At 46.2% G+C, this 22,086-nt stretch overlaps 1 protein-coding gene across 2 annotated transcripts in view; it reads left to right on the plus strand.

Annotated features, from left to right (window-relative positions):
* The window catches only part of LOC1281610 (gonadotropin-releasing hormone receptor), a 37,486-nt gene continuing 15,400 nt past the window's right edge, over positions 1 to 22,086 (plus strand). Inside the window, exons 1-3 of one of the 2 annotated variants that reach the window (XM_061649655.1) lie at positions 1 to 295; positions 1,099 to 1,629; positions 15,572 to 16,549. In XM_061649655.1, coding sequence (XP_061505639.1) covers positions 15,599 to 16,549 — 951 coding nt within the window. In that variant the 5' untranslated portion in view covers positions 1 to 295; positions 1,099 to 1,629; positions 15,572 to 15,598. Of the gene's footprint in view, positions 1,630 to 15,571; positions 16,550 to 22,086 lie in introns of both variants that reach the window. The other variant, XM_061649656.1, reaches the window with a different exon arrangement.

Consider the following 22,086-nt stretch of genomic DNA (forward strand, 5'->3'; position numbering starts at 1 on the left):
GCAACCTCTGATGAGCTCTCTATAAGACAGTTTGTGTCTGCTCTGTGATCTGTAGAAACGTCAACTCAAACCAATCGTAAGGAACATCTGCACCACGAAACCAAACGTGTTGGCCACTAATCCTCTCCCAACAGCTCATAGTGCGCATAAGTTGGCGCGCTTTCGACGATGGGGCCGTCGTCGCACATGTTTGGCGCCGTTCAGCTTGCCAGCCGTCCGTTAGTAAACATTCAAACGGCGCGGGCATCACATCGTCGGAGCGTCGCTTTGAGCTGGTTTGAGCGGCAGAGATAGAGTGCGTGTGCGTGTACTGTACGGCGTGCAAGCTTCTTGTTTCGTCCTCATTCCCGATGGAAAATAAATCTTCGGTCCGCCGGGATTGAAATCGCAATTTAAATTGCTTCCCACGGGGAGCCGAAACAACGAAGCAAACGACGAAAGTTGGGGAACGCTGTGAGCGCAAATTCTTACAGCCAAGCAAAGGCCCTTATCGTAGAGTGCCGTGAAGGTGTGCAAACTGGGCATTAATCCCTTCGGAAGCCACCGAGATGGAATCATTTGTTGCGAATGCGTTGCGACGGTTGAAAGTGCAGCGCTTGATATTTCGGGGATTATTAGGACGAGTTTCCGCCGCCGAACACCTTTGCCGAAAGTGATTAGACCGGAAAGTGTCCTGCTGTCAAAAGAATGCCCTTATCCCGGTGCAGATTTATCTTCCCTAATGAAGCAGTCAAGTGTCGCTGCTGATAGGGTACAAAAGGAAGAAAGCAAAGTGTGGCGACTAAACGTAGCAGGCCGTTTCCCAAAAAAGTGTTGTAACTTGGAGGAAGAAAGTGCGTTTGTGTCTGTGTGTGTGTGTGTGCTTGGGTGTTGGTGTTACAACTGGGGTTGATTGAGAGCATTTCGCGCCGCAAGTGTCTTTTGCATCTTCCGAATTCCAAATCCGAATATCTTTCCGGCATGATTGGTACACCGGCCTGGTTCGGTGTGTCGCATTAGTGTGTCTGCACGCTTGAGTAGCGCTCGGTTACGGTTGCGTGTGTGTATGTGTGTGTGTGCATGTGTGGTGAATTATGCTAATTTGGGTCGCGTTTCCAGGGGCAAGATATTCCGTAACGATCCGCAAGTGATAGTGAGAGCGATTCCGGTGTGCGATAAGCAGTGTGTGTGTGTGTGTGTGTAGGGGTGTGGTGTGAAGGTGGTTAAAGGTGAAGGTAACAGCAGGGTGGCAAAATGATCGGTCGGTGAAGCATAAATTACACTCACGCCAGGCCGATATGCCACGATTTGGGGTCGTCCAGTGATCGCTCCAAGGCGCCCTAAGCACTTACCTACTCCCTATTCTGTGTTGTGAAAAATCACTGGTACCAAAAAAAAAAAAGAAGATCGTTCCACACCGTGTGATTGATTGATGCCGATGTCTAGCAGAAACCGCATTGATTACCTTCTACCCTGCCGCGTGCAATGTGTGTACTTCTCCCTTCAATTGTTTTTGATGTGTTTTTGCGGAAGTTTACCAGCGAAGCGATTGTAAGGAGCCACTAATTAACGCACTTAGACATTCAGTACCCCCGAAAATAGACGAACAAACAAACGTCTGGCCCACGGTAGTGCTAAAAACAAACAACGGTAAGTGCTTTCAGGGGGAGCTATAATGTTGGGGAGGAAATTCCCAACATCCTTTCAATATCTTTCTGACAAAGTAATGGTCGTTAAAACGGCAATATTAGAGCCCGTGTTATGTGTTATACAACTTAATTAAATACACAACATCCTTGCCAACCCACAAGAACACAAGCAGCTTTTGGCGTGGGTTGATGTTTTGTAGCACTTAACAACCGGGAAATCCCCGGAACAAAGTTCATCATTCTAAGTGGTCATAAACAGGGAGCAGAGGGGGAGAAAGCCCTATACACACATCACCAACCATCATAACAATCACAAAAAAAAAACAAAACAGTTTCCAAAGCCGTGCAGCAACAAGTTATAATTCAAGTTCTTTGAAAACGTGAACTTTTTTTTCTTCCGACCGACCGAGAGGCCTTGCTCCGGCCAGACTTGATGACTATTTTGATGGACTGTGTGTGTGTGTGTGCCGGGCCGCGCGCGCTACCTTGTTAAAAAGGTATTAACATTCAAAGATGCCGATTAGATCACGAGCAGTTTCGTATTTTTCTTCGGTATTTTATCTAGTTTGCCATGGGGATCATTGGGGATGTGTGCGAAAGAATCGAATGAATAAACCGTAAACAAACCGTGTTGGGTGCAAATTTCGACGACCCCGCCCGGGGAGCTACAAATGTTCACGAGGTGGCAATGATGGGACAGCAGAGCTACGCATAGATGGCAATATAATTATCGAAATCTCACCGGGCTTAATCATCGCGGGGTTTCCGCTTCACAGTTCGCTTCAGATCAGTTGGCCACTGAGAGGTGAGTGAGTGCTCTGGAAGGAGCTTCTGATTTGATGCGGGGATCCCTCCCAGGAGTTGATGATTAATGATGAAACATGAGTGAAAATGGAAATGGCTTGCTTTCGAGTTGTTGGCGCCTTTGGGGGATATGCGTTTGATGAAGTTTCGTGTTGAGTCGCTTGATAAATATACGTTCGGGCTTGGCGGATAATTGAAGGGTAGGGACAGGTTACTGTCCAGCGCGGAGTTCAAACCATGACCGCCAACTACCGATGATCATGTGTCATCTTTTTTGGAGCATTCAGTAGTTGCGTTGTTCGGGACATTTCATCAGCGTTAGCGTGAGAAAGTGGTTGCGCAAAGTCTCATATGCTGAAATGCTGGTACATTCGCAATAGATAAACCCTTTTATTCGTCTCATTGTGCACACCAATGCAAGAAAATATTCTCCCGGACAGTTTAAAAAACTATCACAGATAGTCTCCCTTTATCATTGTCTGTAAAGGGAGCGACGTTTGAGACCCGATTGTTATCTATCATGCCTGCATTATGTAAACTCATTTCACACGACATGCAGCCAAACAAAGCTCCTGATGTTAATCGTTCGCTCGATTAAATCACAAATCCGATAAAAAGGTCAGCTCAATTAAAGCCCGCTCCATAAAAGCACGATAAGCGTGAACTGTAGGGGGTTGATTTTTAATTTCCATTTTCAACATTGTAATCGTTCCCGCCTCTCTGGTTCTGGTGTCTAGCCGATCGTTCGTGAACCCGGCTACATCCTTTCTGCTGTGTATCGACACACCAAGCACAGGGAGGTAAACGTTTTCCCGATCGAGACACACACACACACACAAACAAGCCGAGACGCACCGAGCAAATAACTTCAACTAAAAGTATCTAGCAAGTACCACCCGGCGGTCGGATGTTAATGACTCCGGGGGCTGCCATCAGCCTATAGTGATTTGTTTTCTAACAATACATTCCCACCGCACGCACGCACCGCCGCCACTGGGTCAAGCTTATTCGACAAAGGGTGTAGGCGAACGAACGGGGTGTGTGTTTATACTTAAAATTATCACACCATCGACCGACTCATTGCCGGCCTGGCCTGTAATTATGATGAATATTTAACCCCGCAATTGCACCGATAATGCAGCGCAAAGGCCGACCAACTAATGCAATGCAGCAGCAGCAGTTCATACTCTCTCTCTATGTTTCTATCTTACTCTCTCTCATGGGACAATGGAAATGCCCTTACGAGAGGTGCCCAGGGTACACACCCTCCGTGTTGAAGCCCGCAGGTCAACAGCAGAGTTCAACGGGGTGTGCTCCCGGCTGAAGCATTCTAGGGAAATTGTTTTCCATTTCCATCATATCGACAGCGTACATAGATGGCGCTGTGGCGCTCCGTGCACGGTTCACCCTGGACGGCTCAGCGCCCTCTTTTAACTGAGCAAACAAAAAAACATTTGAGCATGCTTTTTCTCCCCCCCCCGGACCGTACCTTCCCAGAAAATCACTTTTCGTTTGTGTATTTTTCTTTCCCCCTTTTGTGCGCGTGGTGTTTGTAAAACGATATGTCGGTACTGTTCGTTTCGTTGTCAGAAAAAACGATTGCAAGCATCTTCGAAGAAACGGTTCAAGTTATTTGAATCGCAATTAAAATTGTAAGCAACTACAGCCGAAAAAAAGGCAGTCGACAGGTCGTTGCAGAGCAAAAAACAAGCGCACCGACTGACACACACCTAACTGCCAAAGTTGAAATAAGGATCCGTTGCCTAGCAATGGGGAGCGCTTTTTCTTGAAACGGTGTGGTGCGTAAGGACTCTTAAGGAGTGACAACAGCAACAGCAACAAAAGAAACGAGAGCCACCGATTTAGAATTTACGGGTCCGGGGGTCAGGCCGGGTGTTTATATTACTTCCCGAGCAAGCAATTAGTTTCACACTCTGCTCTACATCGCGAATACCATTGCCGTGGGATTGTGGAATGGTTTTTATTGTCCACCTGTGTCAAGCGCATCGGGAGCAGCGGAAAACGAACTGGAGAAAAGAGCTCGAGCTTATTATGATACTAATTAGTTGGGTAAGATAAGGGAAAATAGGCTAGATTGTTTGCGTCCTCACTGGGCAAGTGGTCACGTTCCGCAACGATACGATCGCGACACCTTTCGTTACTTACAGCAGGGCACTGGATACCATCTTCCTCCAGTAGCAGTACGCGGTACCAGGACACGGGCCTTCCTGACCAAGACCGTCTTGACGACTGTAAAAAGTCGCTCCACAGAAGCTACATCCGCCTAGTGACAGCAAAAAATGACCAAACTGTTGCAGGCGGTGTACTTGGAAATGGAAAATTAGCACCAATTTACCCACTGTCCCGCTCGACACGACCCACTCTACTTTATCCCCTGATCCGGCCATAGAGTGGGCGAACCAATTGTTTAGGAGAGCGAGAAAGCGTTATGATTGTGGGGACCGGGGGAGCAGCAGTAGTGTTACACACATTTTCACCTCCTGTTCTGTGTTTCCCGGGGTGCTTTTCCACGTGCTCGGAGTGTGTGTGCGGGGCCTTTTGTTTATCATTTCAGCACTTGGAAGCGTTCGTTCCGTAAGCATCTCTGCTCCCACGGTGACGGCGGAAAATTGATCCACGCGTGGAAATGCCCTTACAATGTAAATTGTTTCCTGCTAATCCCAGTTCAATCGTGGTGAGCTCCAGCACAATCGATTGCGGTGGGCATAATACACACACAAATGGCAATCGAGCTTTTCAAAACTTTTGTGCCAAATCTGATTTATGTGGTACAGATTGTGTTCGATACGTACTTGACTCCGCACTTGTCATGTATTGTACGTCCGGGTAGTCTAATGGTAAATGAAGCGGCTGCTGTAAACGTCGGATGTAGTTCAAATCTCAATCGGATCTCAGTATCCATTCCAAACCTTGACATATTATCCAGTGCCAGTATATAAGGCCAGCATGTTCGCTTATAGGGGTCGTTCTAAGACGAAAAGAAAACTTCTGAATAGCGTGGAAAACAATCTTGAATGGCGGCATGATTTCAGCAGATGATGATGTGTGCTGTGCACCGAACAGCTCTTCCCTTAATTGGTTCTCTTTACCACTTTCCATCTGTTTTACCCGGTAGTCAAGGTATTGCTACTGGATGGGAAAGATTCCATCATGACGTCGTACCACACAAGCCAATTTTGCCTGATCTTCGGTTCGTTCACACTTTCGTTTTGTGTTACCTAAGAATTATCCTATTATCTATCCATCTGGAACTTGCAGCGTTTATCGATTCACGTCCCGTGGTGCTTCTCTAGTTTCGTTCTTTCCTCGGGTGCTTACCGACGAAAAGGCAACCTAATTTGCGGACGCAGTACAGAATACCCAATGATGAGAATCGGCAATTGATCGGTCTTCTTCGATGAGGAACATTGAGCCAGAGAAGAAAAACCGAAAAAATTACCTCCTTAACGCATGGATCCTACAATTCCTATCTGTTTCTATAATGAACTGCGCATTTATGTCGTTTTTCTTTTCGCCGCAAGCTTTTCTGAAGGAGCAACAACTTTAAACTGTTCTTAAATGTTATTTAACTCTCAAAAAGCAGTACAACTGTAGCAGTGCTCTGTTCTATAGCAGAGCCCGCATCACGGTTTGAGACCGTAATTCGACTGTCAAACGCTGCCAAAATGACACAACATTCGGAACGAGTGATGTCATCTGCAGGCGGTGGAGTTAACGCTCTTGAAAACTCGACTCCCGGCAAAGCCAAACAACTTCACGTCGTCATCTTGGTCGTCGTTCAGCAAACTGCGGCAGGTATACGGTACTAGATGTTGTACCTTTCGATATCTGACAACGTTATTACAAGCTCCAGTCAAGCAGTGTGCGCTCACATTTTTAGACTGGCAAACATATGTCCAACACGCAAAAGATAAATACTTGGAGAGATGGAGCACAAAAAACGAAGATCCTAAAAATACGAGGAATGTTTTGTCGGATTTCGATTTGTTGTCGGATGCCGAATCGACCGGTCGGTTCTTCAATATTCTATTCCAATCATCATCATCATCATCATCATCAATAACGAATAGGATGATAATTTAAAACATGGTTCTACGAAAAGCTGTGGATGCCCCATGTTTACAAACGCAAGCGAAGCGTACCCATAAATCGGCCCTTCCATTTTGGCAGTTTTAGTTAATGTTTTTTTTTTTTAGGAGAGAGACCGATCAGATATCGCAAATCCCATTTGCCTGGTGATGAATATTATCGGACAATGTTTGGGAAAGCGACGGGAGATAACGGGAAAACCTTATGGTTGAGTGGAGCTACGTTTCCCTCAATGCACACACATTGAAATAATTTACATCCAATGCCGGCCCGGACCTGCTACTCGGTAAGTACTTTCCAAGTGCCCGAACGCAGCCAGATTTAAACTGACAGTTGGCCATTACGTTCATCGCAGTCGATCTATTTCCCCTTGTTTCACCGCCGCTCCTGCTCGTGCTTTCCCCGTCGGTGCGATAATCCAACACCGGTCGAAAGTAAACAACAGTGTTACGAATTAGGAATGCATTGGGCGTAAACCTTTCCGAGGGATTAGGCCAAATTGAGCAGAAAACGGAAAACAAATAACCGAACGTTCAGCACCCGGTGATGAGTGTGTGCACTGCTTCTTTTATCACACGCTTGCCAAACGATGTCGACGTTGCCCAGCGAGGTTTGAGGAAACGCTTTTCAGTATTCTGTATCCAAGCACGTTCGTTACTCGCATTTTACTGCCTTTGCTACCAGGGCACACCGAGAGCATTTAAAATTCCGCTTCCATCGTTCTGTTGAAGCGGCGGTCACGCTAATCGTCACATTGGCCCAACGCCGTGGGTGTTATTTACGCGCGCCACGGTCTGATTGACGATTATGTTTGTCAGCGTTTGCTGACCTTATCCTGGGTTCAACAAATCGATCGATCTTTGAAACATTACTTAACTTAACATGACAGCACTACAGCAGTCTTTGGAGTGTCTTTCGGTCGGGGGTAGTTTTCCATCCCATTGTACCGTTATGTGTAATGAAAGGACCAGGATGTTGAATCTTTAATGCACTCCTCAGGGGTTCCGAGCGGCAAGAAAGACGAACAAAAAACGCTTCCAAATTATAATTGTTGATGCGATCCGCTTTGTTAGCATGGCTTCGCGTCTCGTGTTCTCGTGCTTGATCGGGGTGTGTTTCTCCAACTGTTTTTTTCCAACGCGGTCTGGAATCGATCAGTGTATCAGGCCGTTGTGCTGCAAAAACACTCCAGCTCCAAAGTCCACGAGCCGCTTGTCGCCGAAGATGAGCCGTTACACAGAAAAGAACAAAACAAAGCTGTGAAAGAAGCGATAAACATGCAAAAACAAAAAAAGTGAACATCAATCCTTGCGCAGTCATCCGGAACAGGCATGTTCTGCCTTGTTGGCTGTCTACCGGCCCCCCTCACCACGGCTAATGCGCGTAAATATTCAGCAGAATCAATTGACTCGTTTTGGCATGACAAATCCTGCATGTTTCAGAAGCCACCGGTGGGTCTTCCTCGTTACGTTGTGCAAAGGCTGGGCTTGACTTTATTCTGTTTATCAAATTGTCATCGTGAGTGTGGGTCTTTTGGGAGGCAAATGTAGCCTAAAGGCAAAGCCTTATCTGTGTGTCGTTACAAGTGTCGCCTTCGTTCAATTTGATCTCTAGCGAGGCTTTAAGAATGAATAATCTCTCAAAGAATTTTACAATACATCTTTTTGGGCTCGCTCTTTGGAGTTGATGGATTTTCACATATTACATGCTGTGTCGTCCTAGACGTATGGTGATTATCTCACTTAAGCTTGTTTCTCCAAGCGTAGGGCCCTACCTTTGACTGTTTGTTGAGTCTGAGGTAATTTGGAAAGGCCTTATCATCTACCGCCGCCCGCACAATAATGAACCCCTCATAATAACCTATTGACATTTTACGCTTTTTTTGTGTTGGCGGATGAACATAGAACCCATAAAAATGTACGCTTTTCATTCTTTAAATTCAAAGTGGGAGAAAATTATTACCGCACGGCAATGTGTGCGTGTGTCTGTGTGTGTGGCAGCATCCCATCAGACATACTTTGTCATCAGATCGTCCTTGTTCCTGCTGACGTCAAATTTTGGATCCAATTTTTCCTTTTTTTTGCACAGGAAGAATAATTTGTCAACGCATTTCGAATGCGCGCTTTCGTTTGAAACAATGTTACGCGACCCATGGTGGCGGAGTCTTGAGAGCGAACCCGTCTGACAGTTATGGGTATGATTTATTGACAGAAATGTGCACCAGAGAGGGTTTTTTTTTGTTGCTCTCGAATTACACGCGCGTGGTTTGAAAAAGCGTTATTTATGGCATTACTTAATTTTCCACGTGCCGACCGCGGACTGGAAGGCTGGAAGGCCACAGAACATCGTAATAGGCTCAAGTAGCTGGTATATTGTATCGCTTTTTGGCGGTCGGTTCGGGAATCGAACCAAAGAGAAAAAAAATCAATCTACAATTTCCCTAGCAAAAAAAACAAGCTTACAATGTTGCACAAACACAACCCAAGACAGATTGTTTCGCAGACTGTGCCGCCTGCCATCTGCCAGGGTTTCACTTTTCCCTTGGTACACACACACACACACAGACGCACGTGACGAGCACAATCTTGAATGAATAGCGGGGGAAAACCCTTACACAAACGTGCCAAGAGCCACAAAAAGTCATCATCACAAAAAATCAATCTAGCTTAACTCACCACCATCGAACGTGAGCCCCCCATTCCCGTCCAATCCCCCGCCCCATATCTGACGCACATGACTGACAGATCATCTATCATCAATGCCACTCGTCACCAAAGCGATAGCGGCTTGATTGTGCGTGCGCGCCCAGCCGGCATGCAAGTGTCTCGCCTTTGCACGTTTTGTCAGCTTCAATATATGAGCAAATATTGATAACAACAGGCGTGCGTGCGTGCGTGCGTGTGGTTTTGGGGATGATACGATGTGTTTGTGTGCTTGTTTGAATGCTCAATTTGGCCAACAATACACGAAAAGCCAGCACTCTCGTGCTCTCGTACAGAGATTGATTTTCCATTGCAAAGAGGGTGAAGTACGTTACTTCCAGCGACGGTGACGGCGAGCGGGTGAGAAGTGGTTCAATTGTACCAAGGGTACACATCAACACACCGGTATCCTCGCTCTACATTGATGCATAAACATGACCCCGCGGTGCTCAATCGATCGTGACAACGCACCCGAAACATCGCTCAAATCGTTGAACCCCGACAATTGCGTGCCTTCGTTAGGGTTGTCTGCTTCTCGGAAGCGGAATCTGGAGGTATCTGTGTTTTGTCATTACATTCGGGCCCCATAGATTCCCCGTCTGGCAGATAAGGGATAAATAAATATTGTTCGACAGCAAAGCTAAAGCCAAAGAAAGCGTTCATTCGGTGAAAGCTCATCAAGTTGCAGGGCTCGAAAAAATGTGTGTTCAGACTTCAAACACGATCGCTTTTCAAGTATGTATGTTGTACAGCATGATAAAGCTTGGCACCGGATTGATGTGCTCTTAACCCCCCCCCCACCCTGATTGTAATGCCAACCAAAACGGATCAAAAGAATGAACCGTGTGGTGCCGTAACTCACTGCGCGATTTAGAGAGACAGAGAGCGAGAGTTTGCCCTCCATCCCCAGAGCAGCGAATGTAATTTTGAAGCAAATGTAATAATACCAAACGCAATCATCTAAACGGCATGCGCTTGAAAGCTTCAAAAAACGGGCGTTCTCGTTCTATGTGAACGGAAAAAGGGAAGCAGAAACCCGAATGGTGCAATAAATAATGTATCTCATTTTAGACAGTTTACCACCACCAGCCAGCGGTAATCCAAGCAAAGTACAGACGCTTTCTCGCACCCCAAAAAACCCCTGCTGGAAGCTATTTTTGTAAACGCTTTTCATCTTCAACGCCTGTTTCAACTTTCCTTGAGCGTGTTGGAAGTGTTGGAAATACACACACATACGCACTCACAAAACAGCCTCAAACTCCATTACCATGCACGATATATGGACCTTTTGTCGTCAATTCGAATGTAATTACGTCCCGCAGGAAGCCAACAAACCGCAGTGTCACAATCGTTATGGGAAAATAGAGATGTGTAAATAATGTTGGGGTCATATTTTTTGGTAGGGGGGACATGAGTGGAGGGCGAAAGGGATCGGAATCACACATAAACATACGAGTCGTTTCTATCGTTAATTGAAATGCTAATCCTAGGGAGGTCCCGGCATGTTCACTCGTGCGTACGAAAAGGGACAACTTCTGGTTTCCTTTTTGTTGTGGGGCCCATGTGTGACTCTCTGTGTGTGTATGTAAGTTGGGGGGGGGGGGGGGGGGGAGGGTTCTAGAAGGGTCAACTTTTCTATTGAGCTGAATGCTGTCAATCCGTTGGCCTGCCATGGTGAAAGTTGTTGATGTTGCTTTTCTCCAAAGCTCGCATGTGCCTGCGACCTGCCTGTTCTAATGGAACGAGAAAGTGAACTAACCTTTCTACTCAAATATAGGAAGCCTAATAGGGTTTTCTGGAAGCTACTTTTTTATTTGATGGGTGTATTTGTTTATGCTCCAAACACAATTTCAAACAATTTTGAATAAATTACCGATCATCCCTGTGTACCTTTACTGACACAGGTATTGCGCAAAGTTTAAGTTTGAAACATTGCATAGTGTTTTCCCCCTCCAAACGAGTCTTAAATGATATTAATTGCAACTGTCAGGGTTAATCAAACGCTTATGGGAAGTGTTTTGTGTGTAAAAAAAGAAGAAAAAAATCCATTGCGTTCTCATTACGCTCACGCTAATGTTCTCGCGAGCACTTCGCATCGCACACACACACACACACACACACTGGGTCATTAAATTATAAAGTAGCGATCTGCTTGGGATGAGAAGCTTTCCCTCCTACCACTCCTGCTCAGCTGACAACTGACCGAAAGCTACCGACAACCTGCTAATGGCTTTGCCGCGGGGCCACCAGTCGGGGTGCGTGTGGCTCGTCCACCAGCCGATGAAGTGATTTTGGTTAATTGCGCTTTTTGTTTAGTTTTTCTACTTTGCCCGCGCCTCATCCCGATTTCTTTGGATGTTGTAAAATCTGCGCTGGATTTTGTCCCACAGCAGACCTGTGCTTGGTGTTTTTCTTTCGGGGTTTTTTACTTGTCAAAAATGTAGGAAAAAAGCGTCGACCACAAAGGCGATTGTGTACCTTTACACGCTTCATTGGTTGGCTAGCTAGAACGAAACCGTTGACCTCGGGGAGGGTCGAGCGAAAACTTGCGGACAAAATTCGTTCGTCTCGCATTCTGCTTGGCTGAAATTAAATTACTGCTAAGGTTTCGTAAAGTTATTCGTGTTCTACTTCCTCGAACCGAGCGCCTGTGTGTGTGTGTGTGTGTGTGTGTGTGTGTGTGTGTGTGTGTGTGTGTGTGTGTGTGTGTGTGTGTGTGTGTGTGTGTGTGTGTGTGTGTGTGTGTGTGTGTGTGTGTGAGCCATTAACCAGATGAAACACACACCTGAGAAAGTCTCCGTCTGTCCATTGCTGCAGCTCAAACGGCCACACGATCAAGCACTGCAGCACCGGTCTAATGTAATGTGCAGTATAAAAATAAACCAAAGCACTTGTCCGCATGTTTATAGTGTGTTTCAATCTCTTTCCCCTTTTTTTATTGCACTCGCTAACACCGAAAAAACGACCCAAAAACCACATTCAAATGATCCATTACGTTTGCACAACATCAGCCACAACAGATCCCCTCCCCAGCAGCTACTCGATTACTCTTAACAACTTTACGAAAGCTCGCCAGCGGGCTGACAACAACGACCAGGCTGGATAGAATAACGTTGCCGTGTTGCTCCGTGTTGCTCGGAGCATCTTTGCGCTTTGTAGGCCTGTTGTCCGGCAAACCCATACTCCCAGACAAGAAGCTTACATGGGATGCGCTGTTGTTTGCGATTGGAGATTGAGACAGGGCGCGACCGTTATCTTTCTGCCCACGACGAGCGAGCTTCGGCGGCGGCAAGCTTTCTATGAAACCGTGTGTCCATTATGTACCGGCATTTCGGTGACGAAGTTTTCCCGGAATCAATTAATCGCTGTGACACGAAAATGCTGAACCCCCGGGATGGACGACAGTTGTGCTGACATCGCAGCTCCAACTCCGCTAACCCTCCTCCTGCAGGTACGCGGTTTGCTCGCGTATCTTCAGCGAGCTGCTGCTGTTGCTTGGTTTATGTTTGCTGGTTATTTTTGGCTGCAGCCAACATGTGGTGGTTATGCAAGATTGTAATCCAGTTTGACGATGAGATTTCAGTGCGATTAATGGTTGCTTTTTTTGAGAGGGGGCAAGCTCATGCAAGCTACGCGTTGAGTCGAGTTTTGGGTTGCAATTAGATAGAGCAAATAAAACAAAACAAACAGAGTTTTACATTTTAAGCGATTCTGTTGAAGCTGTCTACAGCTTAATGAGCTATTTGACTTTCAAAGTCTTTTAATACACTTGAAGATGTATTTAAATAAGAGTCATTGAGGTAAAATCAATTCATATTCATAACTTGCGGCACCCTACACCGAGATATCACGTGCTTGCTCAAGCCTTATGCGCCTTCGTAGAATTTACGCCACGGTGAAGATGTGAACATATTTACATAACTGAACCAAAATTGTCATTTTATTTTATCATCACCGTGGGATCTGCATTTTCAAGCATGACAAGCCTAAGCATGAATATGTTATGTCTTTTTTTTGGGCACTCCGTCAACGCCAATAAAGCCCTCGAGAAAGAATGCCGTGAACCAAGAACGGACAACGTATTATTAAAAATGTTTGCTGAAAAGTTTAACGAAAGTGACAAACTTGCTTCAAAGTGGTGGACCCTCCACGCTGACGGGTTTTGGAGGCAAGCGGCGCGTGTAAGGTACGTCATATTTTCCCCAGAACCGTTGTCCAATTTCCAACCTATTTCTTGGACACTGGCTCATCGATGTTTTTAGCAGAACTGCCATACCACTGTCTGTTCTGTTATTTTGAGACCAAGGATCTGAGTTTCCTATTTCGAATACATCCCATGTGTATTGTTTAACCGAGACGTCCATAACGCGCTGTGGTGTGAGGTACATACCTTTCGGCAGTTACCCATCTGCTAATCCAATGAACCCAAGGCTACATCGTCTTGTCGTCCTTGGTCCGGGGAAGTGTAATTGAATTACATCGAAATGTCCATTTCTTTTCGCCACCGTGTGCAGTGATCCGTTCTCCATTAGCCGAAGGTTAGGTTTAACTGAGGTCAGGCGCGGTAAACGGTGGGCTCATCATCCACTCGCTTCAAGTTTCATCCCCAGTATTATGCGCCTTCCCAACAACGAGGAGGTGGAAAAATGCTGCTTTCATACGCACCCTGCGCACCATTCGTGTGCGTGATGTGTCAGAGGGATCGAATCAACAAATAGCTCACCCGTGCCGTGGGGAGTAATCACGTACGACAGCGAATGTGTTGATTTCGGGCCGGGAAAGTACCTAACTTTGAGCGGTTTAGTTACATACTAGGGAGAGCAAAACCAAATCGTTTTGTACTTTAGGAAAGTAAAACGGAGAGTGTATTGCTAAACTTTCGCATGATTGAAATATTGTCGGCAAACTGTCAAACTGTATTACATACCAGAAAGCGACGGAGAAACTTTCCTGCTTGATGGGAGCGCACGCAGAACCTGTTTGTTTCGAACAAAAAAAAACCACCGGCTTCCTGTGCCAGCAAAGAACTTTGCGCCACATACGCCACAGATACAACATTTTGTTGATGGATGGTGTCATAAGTATTAACCACCGACCGGTAGCGCGATAACGAGCGTACCTTGAAATCTGCCGAAAAGTTCTTCCACCCAGAGCGCCCATAACGGAGTATCAAAACCGTTACGCGTCGGTTACACGCCACTCGTGATAAACGTTCCGCCGGGTGTACTAATTTATGGAGCAGATTGTTTATCACCGCGAGAGCATTACGTTACGGCTCTTGAGACGTTGACCACTTCTTGTGTGTCGTTCTTGGGTGAATGGGTTGGGCAAGAATGTTGGAAAAATAATGGAAAACATTGTCCATGTTGTGTATGGGATGCGGATTGGCTTCAACTACGTATGCACGGTGAGGCACGTTGCAACATCGAATGAAAAATGTATGGTTTGACCTAAGTGTCAGCGAATGACTTGGAACGTGTCGGCAGTATTATGGTGGAAGCTTGCGCTTGGCTGTGTATGCATTCTGGACCTGCTGGGACCATTTTGCTCAACTCCCAACATGGACACTAATGCCACTCTGGAGAGCTATGAAAAATGTAACCTTTTTTCTCTTCCTCTCAGAAGCTTTAAGTTGTTACTCGAGCTTTTTTTCTTAGAAACGTGAACGAAATAAACAGTCATACCTTCCCCAAAAACCCAACATTCCGGCAGAAATGATGAAACTAACGATACACCATTCCCAAGCAGCATTCAACAAATCGTTCTAAGGTTTCTGCATTCATTTATCTGTTGGCATTTCTGGGTAAAACAAACAAACACAATGTGCACAATCCCACGGGTCCGATGGGACACATCCTGTCCTCGACAGCTGGATGCTTGGGAGATGTTTGACATTTGCTGCCAAAGAATTGTTGGAGTTTTAGCAAATCAAGCATTGCTTGGAAGGCATTAAGATCATTCTTGTAACCATAGGTCACTGGACAGGGATTCTTGGAATGTGTTGAATCGCATTAGCTTTCAATTGAGATGTAGCTGTAACCTTTTTGGCTAAAATAAGAAGTGCGTCCAATTAGCGAACATCAATTGCCGGCACGTTTCTGCGAGGAATTTGCACACTACAACAAATCAGCTGAAAGTGGCGTAGGACGTAGGAAAAAATATCTACCGACAAAGGGCATTGAGGGATAACGTTTTTTGTTTTGTTTTGTCGACATAAGGGCAATATAGAAATAAAAATACCTGTAGGTTTTCATGCTGTGAGATGTTTTCCCCTAAATTTATTAATATCTGTACACTAATTCCCGTTTCTCATTGGTTTCACTACAGATTTCTGCGCTGGCCGGTAGCGGCAAAATGCCGCCATCGTTCAACCTCTCCACGGTCACGTATGAGTTGATCTCGGGAAATGTATCTGCAGCGCTGGAAAACTTCACCGCCTCGATGGCGGGAGCGTTTCCATTCGAGGACCTACATGATCCGGCTTCGTCCTTTGCCCGCAACGCTTCCTTCACGCTCGGAATGGGTCTTGCGAATGTCATACAACTGCAGCAGCAGCAGCAGCAGCAGCAACAGCTGCACCATTCGGCCCATCAGTACCACCAACAGGTACAGCACCAACCACAGCCGCCTAGCACACCCTTTGCCAACGTAAGCACCGGCCAGAACGAAAGCCTCGCCAATCTGCTGCTGCACCCGGGCGTCCATCAACTGTCCAGCGGGCTGGTAACGCTCGTCGGCGACATTATGGCCCAGTCGGGCGATACGATACTGCCGCGGGAAGAGTGCGACCGGCTGAACATCAGCTACGCGTTCGAGAACGGTACCGCGCTGGAGATACCGGGCCTGAGCTGCTACGAGCATGCCCCGACCCTGTCCAAGTCGGGCGTGATCCGGGTGATCGTGTTGTCGGCGATGGCGATCGTGTCGCTGCTCGGCAACGTCGCCACCATGTGGAACATCCAGAAGAACCGCAAGTCGCGGCGCGTCACGCGCCACAACTGGAGCGCCATCTACTCGCTCATCTTTCACCTCTCGATCGCGGACGTGCTGGTGACGGGGTTCTGCCTGATCGGGGAGGCCGCCTGGTACTACACGGTGGACTGGGTCGCGGGCAACCTGTTCTGCAAGCTGTTCAAGCTGTGCCAGATGTTCAGCCTGTACCTGTCCACGTACGTGCTGGTGCTGGTCGGCGTCGATCGCTGGGTCGCGGTCAAGTATCCGATGAAGTCGCTCAACACGGCCCGCCGCTGCCATCGGTTTCTGTTCGTCGCCTATCTGCTATCGTTTCTGCTCAGCACACCACAGGTAAGGGAAGCTCTCTGCTTGTTATGTTAAAGGGTTTCCGCTTTGTAAAGCCAAAGTTTTTAAGATACACCAAAAATAGAACGTTCCAAAATGAATGATACCAACACCTTCGCGCGAAACCCTTCTCGAAACCCTTGGGGCCGGTGTTGGGGATGACGTTTGCTCCAACCATTTTCGGCTACCTTTTTCGGTTCATTCATGCTGCTCGACTCGTTATAACATGTAACCGCCATTAGGCGCTTGCTGGCTTCTGGATAAGGGGTAATTCTGGGCAATTTCTCCGTCTCAACCCACAATCAAACGCAACCATCTGGGTCCATGTCGGGAGCTGATCTTTACGGTTCGAAATTACCCTCCTGGCAGCGTCCCATGTCATTAAGCTCAATTTCACGTTGTTGTGATGAGGGGCTTTATCGTCGGCAACATTCGGCAAGACGCCCAACCCGCGCACAACCCTTTCGCAGTGGCAAACCCATCCCAAAAGGGACCAGCTTATCGGTTTATCATCTTTAAGCTTCATAAATATGTAGAATCTGTAGCTCGTTAGGTGTAGACGCTTGATGGCGACTTGATTTCAACCGATCTATTTCGGTAGCTTTTCCCCAAGCGTTAAGAGGATAAATAATTTGAGCCGTTTTTAATAAACGTGTGCAGTGCCAACCCGGTTCGCCTGTCCGCTTTAGCTCGTGTGCGCTTCAGCCCATGTGATGAGCTTTAATGTCCGGCCTTAATCGTCATTAGTGGCGGCGGAGGCATTTTGCATTTTATTGCCCCAAATTTACACCACTCTCGCACACGCATCGGTTCGGTGGGCAAAACAAAACATTGAAATAAAAAAAAAAACCCAAATTCCAGCGCTTTCGTGTGAAGCTCGTGACTGATGGCGAGTAATTAATCTGTTTTTCGTTCGACCTGCAATAGTGTCAAACTCTGTCCATTCGAGTCTGAGTGCCATAGCTCAGCCAAGCTCATATGCTCAGCCAAGCTCATCGCGCATCGTACTATTAATTGCCCAGCCGGGGACCGACACAGACAGGCTCAAGGTCAGCAGCAAGGGGGGAGAGGTTTGCATTAATCCATTTCATTATTAGTGAATATCAACGAAATAACCGCGGGAGTGGGGTTGGATGAGTCGCCGTCTAACTTCGGTGTGCCACAGTTTTGCAGCTAAAGTGGAATTGGGCTTCGCCGAAAATCGCTGATATTGATGGCTAATTTGCAGGGTCGATGCGTTTTACCATGCGGCGGTAGGTAAATTGGTGGATTTGGCGCTGGCATTCAATTAGTGTGATTTTGTGTGAAGCTTTCCCGGCGCTTACGAGTCGGTTGGATTTCAACCTAGGTGGACCATCCATGCCAATCAAATTGAGCATCAATTTCTCTGTTCCGTCCTGTTTGCAAAGGAGGGCGCAAATGATCTAATGAATCAGTTGCTTACTCTGCTGAAATAATACAGCCAATTTAGTTAAACAGTGGTTCTTTTATGTTATATTTTGTTGATGTTTTCAACAATGTTTTGAACAAAAATTGTTAGACATGTTTCGCATTTATCGTGAGAACGCCCCAGCGAGTTCATAGAAAGTGACAGCTTCTTGCATCAAAAGCGCTGGACGAACTCTTACATACATTACTCGTTTGTTAGAACGATTTTAATTAGACTAGAATCCTGAAGGTATGATGTTTGGCTTGGAATACTTTAAATAACATTAAATTTACCATGTTTAGTCTGCACAACATTGAAGACAACCATCAACAAACAGCCGTGTAACATGTTTCACCTACCTCATCCTATCCTTTCTAAACATCAAACAATTTTGTGTGCAATCATTCTCGTACATTTCGCTGACAGATGAGTGACATTAGCATCAAGCGATGAGTACCCCACCGCTGTCCAGGTAGTACTACACTACCGCCCTAAATCAAAACTACCTGAGTGCCTCTTGATGTTTACAAACCTACTAAACGCTCACCAGCGAACCAGCGCGCCTTTTCCTATCGATTGGCTGGCGTGTATCGAGCCCCCGTGGGATAACGGTTAGCCATGAACATTGTGCCCACTTCCCACAGTCCACTTCTGTAGCGTGCGTGCATGTCCAAAGCATTCAATTCGCAGAGCCCTTGGCTGATACTAGGGAAGAGGAGGGGATACGTTGGCTTTGTGCATTTTAATACACACCCGCGTTAAGCGTCTGTGCGTGCAGCTGCGTGTGAGAACACTCTTGTGCCACCCTTTGAGCCGCCTGCTGATGCACCCTTCCCCGTGACATTGTTCTCGGGAAGCGCTCTGAATCGTTCGAGAACCTGAGTCCGGATCTGGCAAATTGTGCACCGAGTCGAGCATTATGCACTTGATTGCAATTGCTATTATCGGCACACTGGTTTCCGATGCGGCTGCCGAACAACGGGCTGGTGGTAAATTAATTTCGTAACCATCCCCCGCGTACCCCGCTCTGGGACACTACTCCGATATGTAGAAGAAGGCGGCACTGTGTGTGTGGCTGTGTGAAGGAAGATGGCCCAAAGTCAGTCGGTCGGATGCAAAGCGAGCGAAAGCAATTATGCAACCAACCGTTTGGCAGGGGAAGTGTGCAATCAGTGCGAGACAGCCGGCAACAAGTGTGTTACATCAACCGATCCTGTCACAAGTCCAGCTGTAGCCGGAGCAGCCCAGGCCGTTCGACTGAAAGGGGACCAATGTTCAACGAATACTCTTGCAATCGCTCCGGTGGTGTTGTCCGTTCAACTACAATACTAATCAAGGAAATAGAAGAAGCATGTGGTCTGCACGATACAGGAAGCTCGTTTGTGTTAGAAAACAAATTGCAAAACAGAGAAAAGGTCAAATGCTCTGACTACTTCTCTGGGGGACTGAGTAGTAGCCGAGTTCTAGTGGTAAAGTTCATTGAGTTAGCAAGCATGCGCAACGTTGCAACTGTTTGATGGCAATAGACACTTGTTTCGTTGTAGTTTTTGGTTCACTTCCTGGTCAATGATGCTGATGACAATTGGCAACTATTGATATCGATTTTAAGAACTATGCTGATATGCGCACTTCATGCGATCAAAACGAGTACATCACTTCAAAAAACGAGTACATCAGAATGAGAGCAGCAATCATAAAGTGCTTAAACGAAGCGAGTGTAAAGTGATAGTAGCTTACCAATAGAATTGCACGGTTAATTTTTGAATGGAAAAGTAATTGCCAGCAAACCAAGCACTTGATACAATTTAAATGACAATCTAAGCAACCCCAGGCCTAGAGCATCCCTTAATAAAGTGGATGATTACCAACCATGGGATAGAGAAGCCCTTGGAAACCCCCTGCGACGGGTCCAGGCAACCGAAACATCGATGCTATATAACTAATCGGCGCATGATAATTCAATAGCTTTGCTAACCTTACACGAACGATCCTGCTCCAAGCAGACAGCCGCTGGCAGGCAATCTCGGTGTCAATTTACATGGTAATTTAGACGCTCAACCACTTTATCTATCGTCTGCAATGAAGTCTTCGTAAATGTACAGTAAAATGAAATTTGCCAACCGATGGTTGGTGAAATCTACGTGAAAATTGACTTTATCGGTGGTTAAGCGAGGAGTCTTTCCTCTTTTCTTTTCCACAAAATAATGATTCTATTTACACGGGTTTGTCGCTAGGGCACGCACCGATTTGTTTTCTTTATCGGGTATGCGATGTGTTTCATTCAAAAACATAAAAGATAAAAGCAAAATAATGAACCTGTATTCTAACAATCAGAAGGACACAATTACTTCATGTTCAAAATTCAAATAAAATGTTGGGAAATAAAAGCACAATAGCAAAGCATACGATTCCACAATACTAACCAAACAAACAAGAACAAGATTACTTAGTAAGCTACAGTGTTGCATACGTTTAGGCTGTATCGCGCCAAAAGTTATTTGTGTTATTAAGCGCCCACTTTCCAGCGCATGTACACAGAATGTAAATTTTCTTTGGAAACAGATCTTAATAGGAAAAATAATATCCTCATAGTCACACCTACTTGCTGTGCACCTAAAGGTTGTGCCAGGGATAAGTTGGCAGCTGTCACCTGATGCACACACGCAGCTGCCTTTTTCTGCGTAAATGTCTTCAATAAAGCTCGTTTTCCGTCTACTCCAGATTCATTGTCAACAAGAAGAGCAATACCCACCAACTGTTATCTGCCTCGGCCTTGCAGTTATCAACCCACGCCAACAATCCGAGAGGTTTTCGAGAGAGCACCACCTCAAGCACCATCCTACCCAAACGGAACAGTGTGCCAAGGATGTAAGGCTCAAATTCCAGATTATTGACGCGCACCAGCTACAATGCGCCACGCCGTACTGTGTGCCGCGCGCTCTTTTACGCCCAAACGCAATACCCGGGCACCAAATCAATTGCCAATCAAATTCAATAACGAAATCAAATATGCACACTCACACACACACACACACACACACACACACACACAAAGCTCCGACCATAAATGATCCATTTTTGGCCAGTTTTGGGAAAGATTGCGAAGTGCAAGCTCTCTGCTACCATTCGCGCAATCACGCTTTCCCCTCGAATGCTGTGCGTTATCCTGTGTTCTATGGCGGCTTTTGACGCGGAGCCGCGGGTTTTTTTTCCATGGAAATAATGGGTTGGCTTTTCGCCAGGAACAAAACTTTATCCCTTACACTCTCGGTCCTTATGGCCGGATATGGTTGACTGGCTGAGGCGGGATGAAATGCCACTTCGAACAGATTGGTTTTGGTGATTTAGAGTGCCGTGTTTTGACGCAACCACGCAATCAGTGCCTTTTTCGCAGGAATCAGTTCCTGCCATTTGTTGTTTGGTCGTTCCTAGAACGTGTTTCATCGAATGGCACCACTAGAGTCGTTAATACAGCGAATTATGTAAAACCGGCAATTTAACGAATTGAAACCAATTTCGCTCGTTTTCTGTGTGATGTCTGGGAATGCTGTGGGGATCATTAGTTTCCTGAGATTTGTTTTTATTTAACTCTACCGTTAGAAAAGGTTCTAGTAACCAACATGCTTACAGCAACCCAGCTTTGTAATGTGGAGTTCCTAATTTTATGGACTTTTAGTTTAAGCTGCATACTTTTAGGCTGTTTCGTGAATGGTATTAGGTTTGGTTCCCAGTGGCTCCCTTTCGACAAGTGTGTATTCAGAGCATTTCAATCGAACACAGATTAACTTGTTGAGTCCATCAGTACCAGCTTACAAAAACACAAACTGAACCATTGATGAACCCAACGCAGAAGTATGCAGGAAGGTTCGTAGTTGTTGACGTAGTGTCCTTTTCAACGTTTGGTACTGATCTGTCTTCTGAGGGTACGTTGATGCCTGCACCGAATCGTTCAAAACATCGAAAGTCCTTTTTCCTTTTATTCCTACCCAATATTTACGAAAATTACGCGTCCCTTTCAAAATCAAAACCTGTCAAGATCACATCGTTGTGCTGTTGTTGTTTATGTGCGAGCTGCTGCCCCTTCCATGGCGCTCATCATTCCACGTCACGTTTC

This window comes from Anopheles gambiae, chromosome 2 (assembly GCF_943734735.2).
Source record: "Anopheles gambiae chromosome 2, idAnoGambNW_F1_1, whole genome shotgun sequence".
Lineage (NCBI taxonomy): Eukaryota > Metazoa > Arthropoda > Insecta > Diptera > Culicidae > Anopheles > Anopheles gambiae.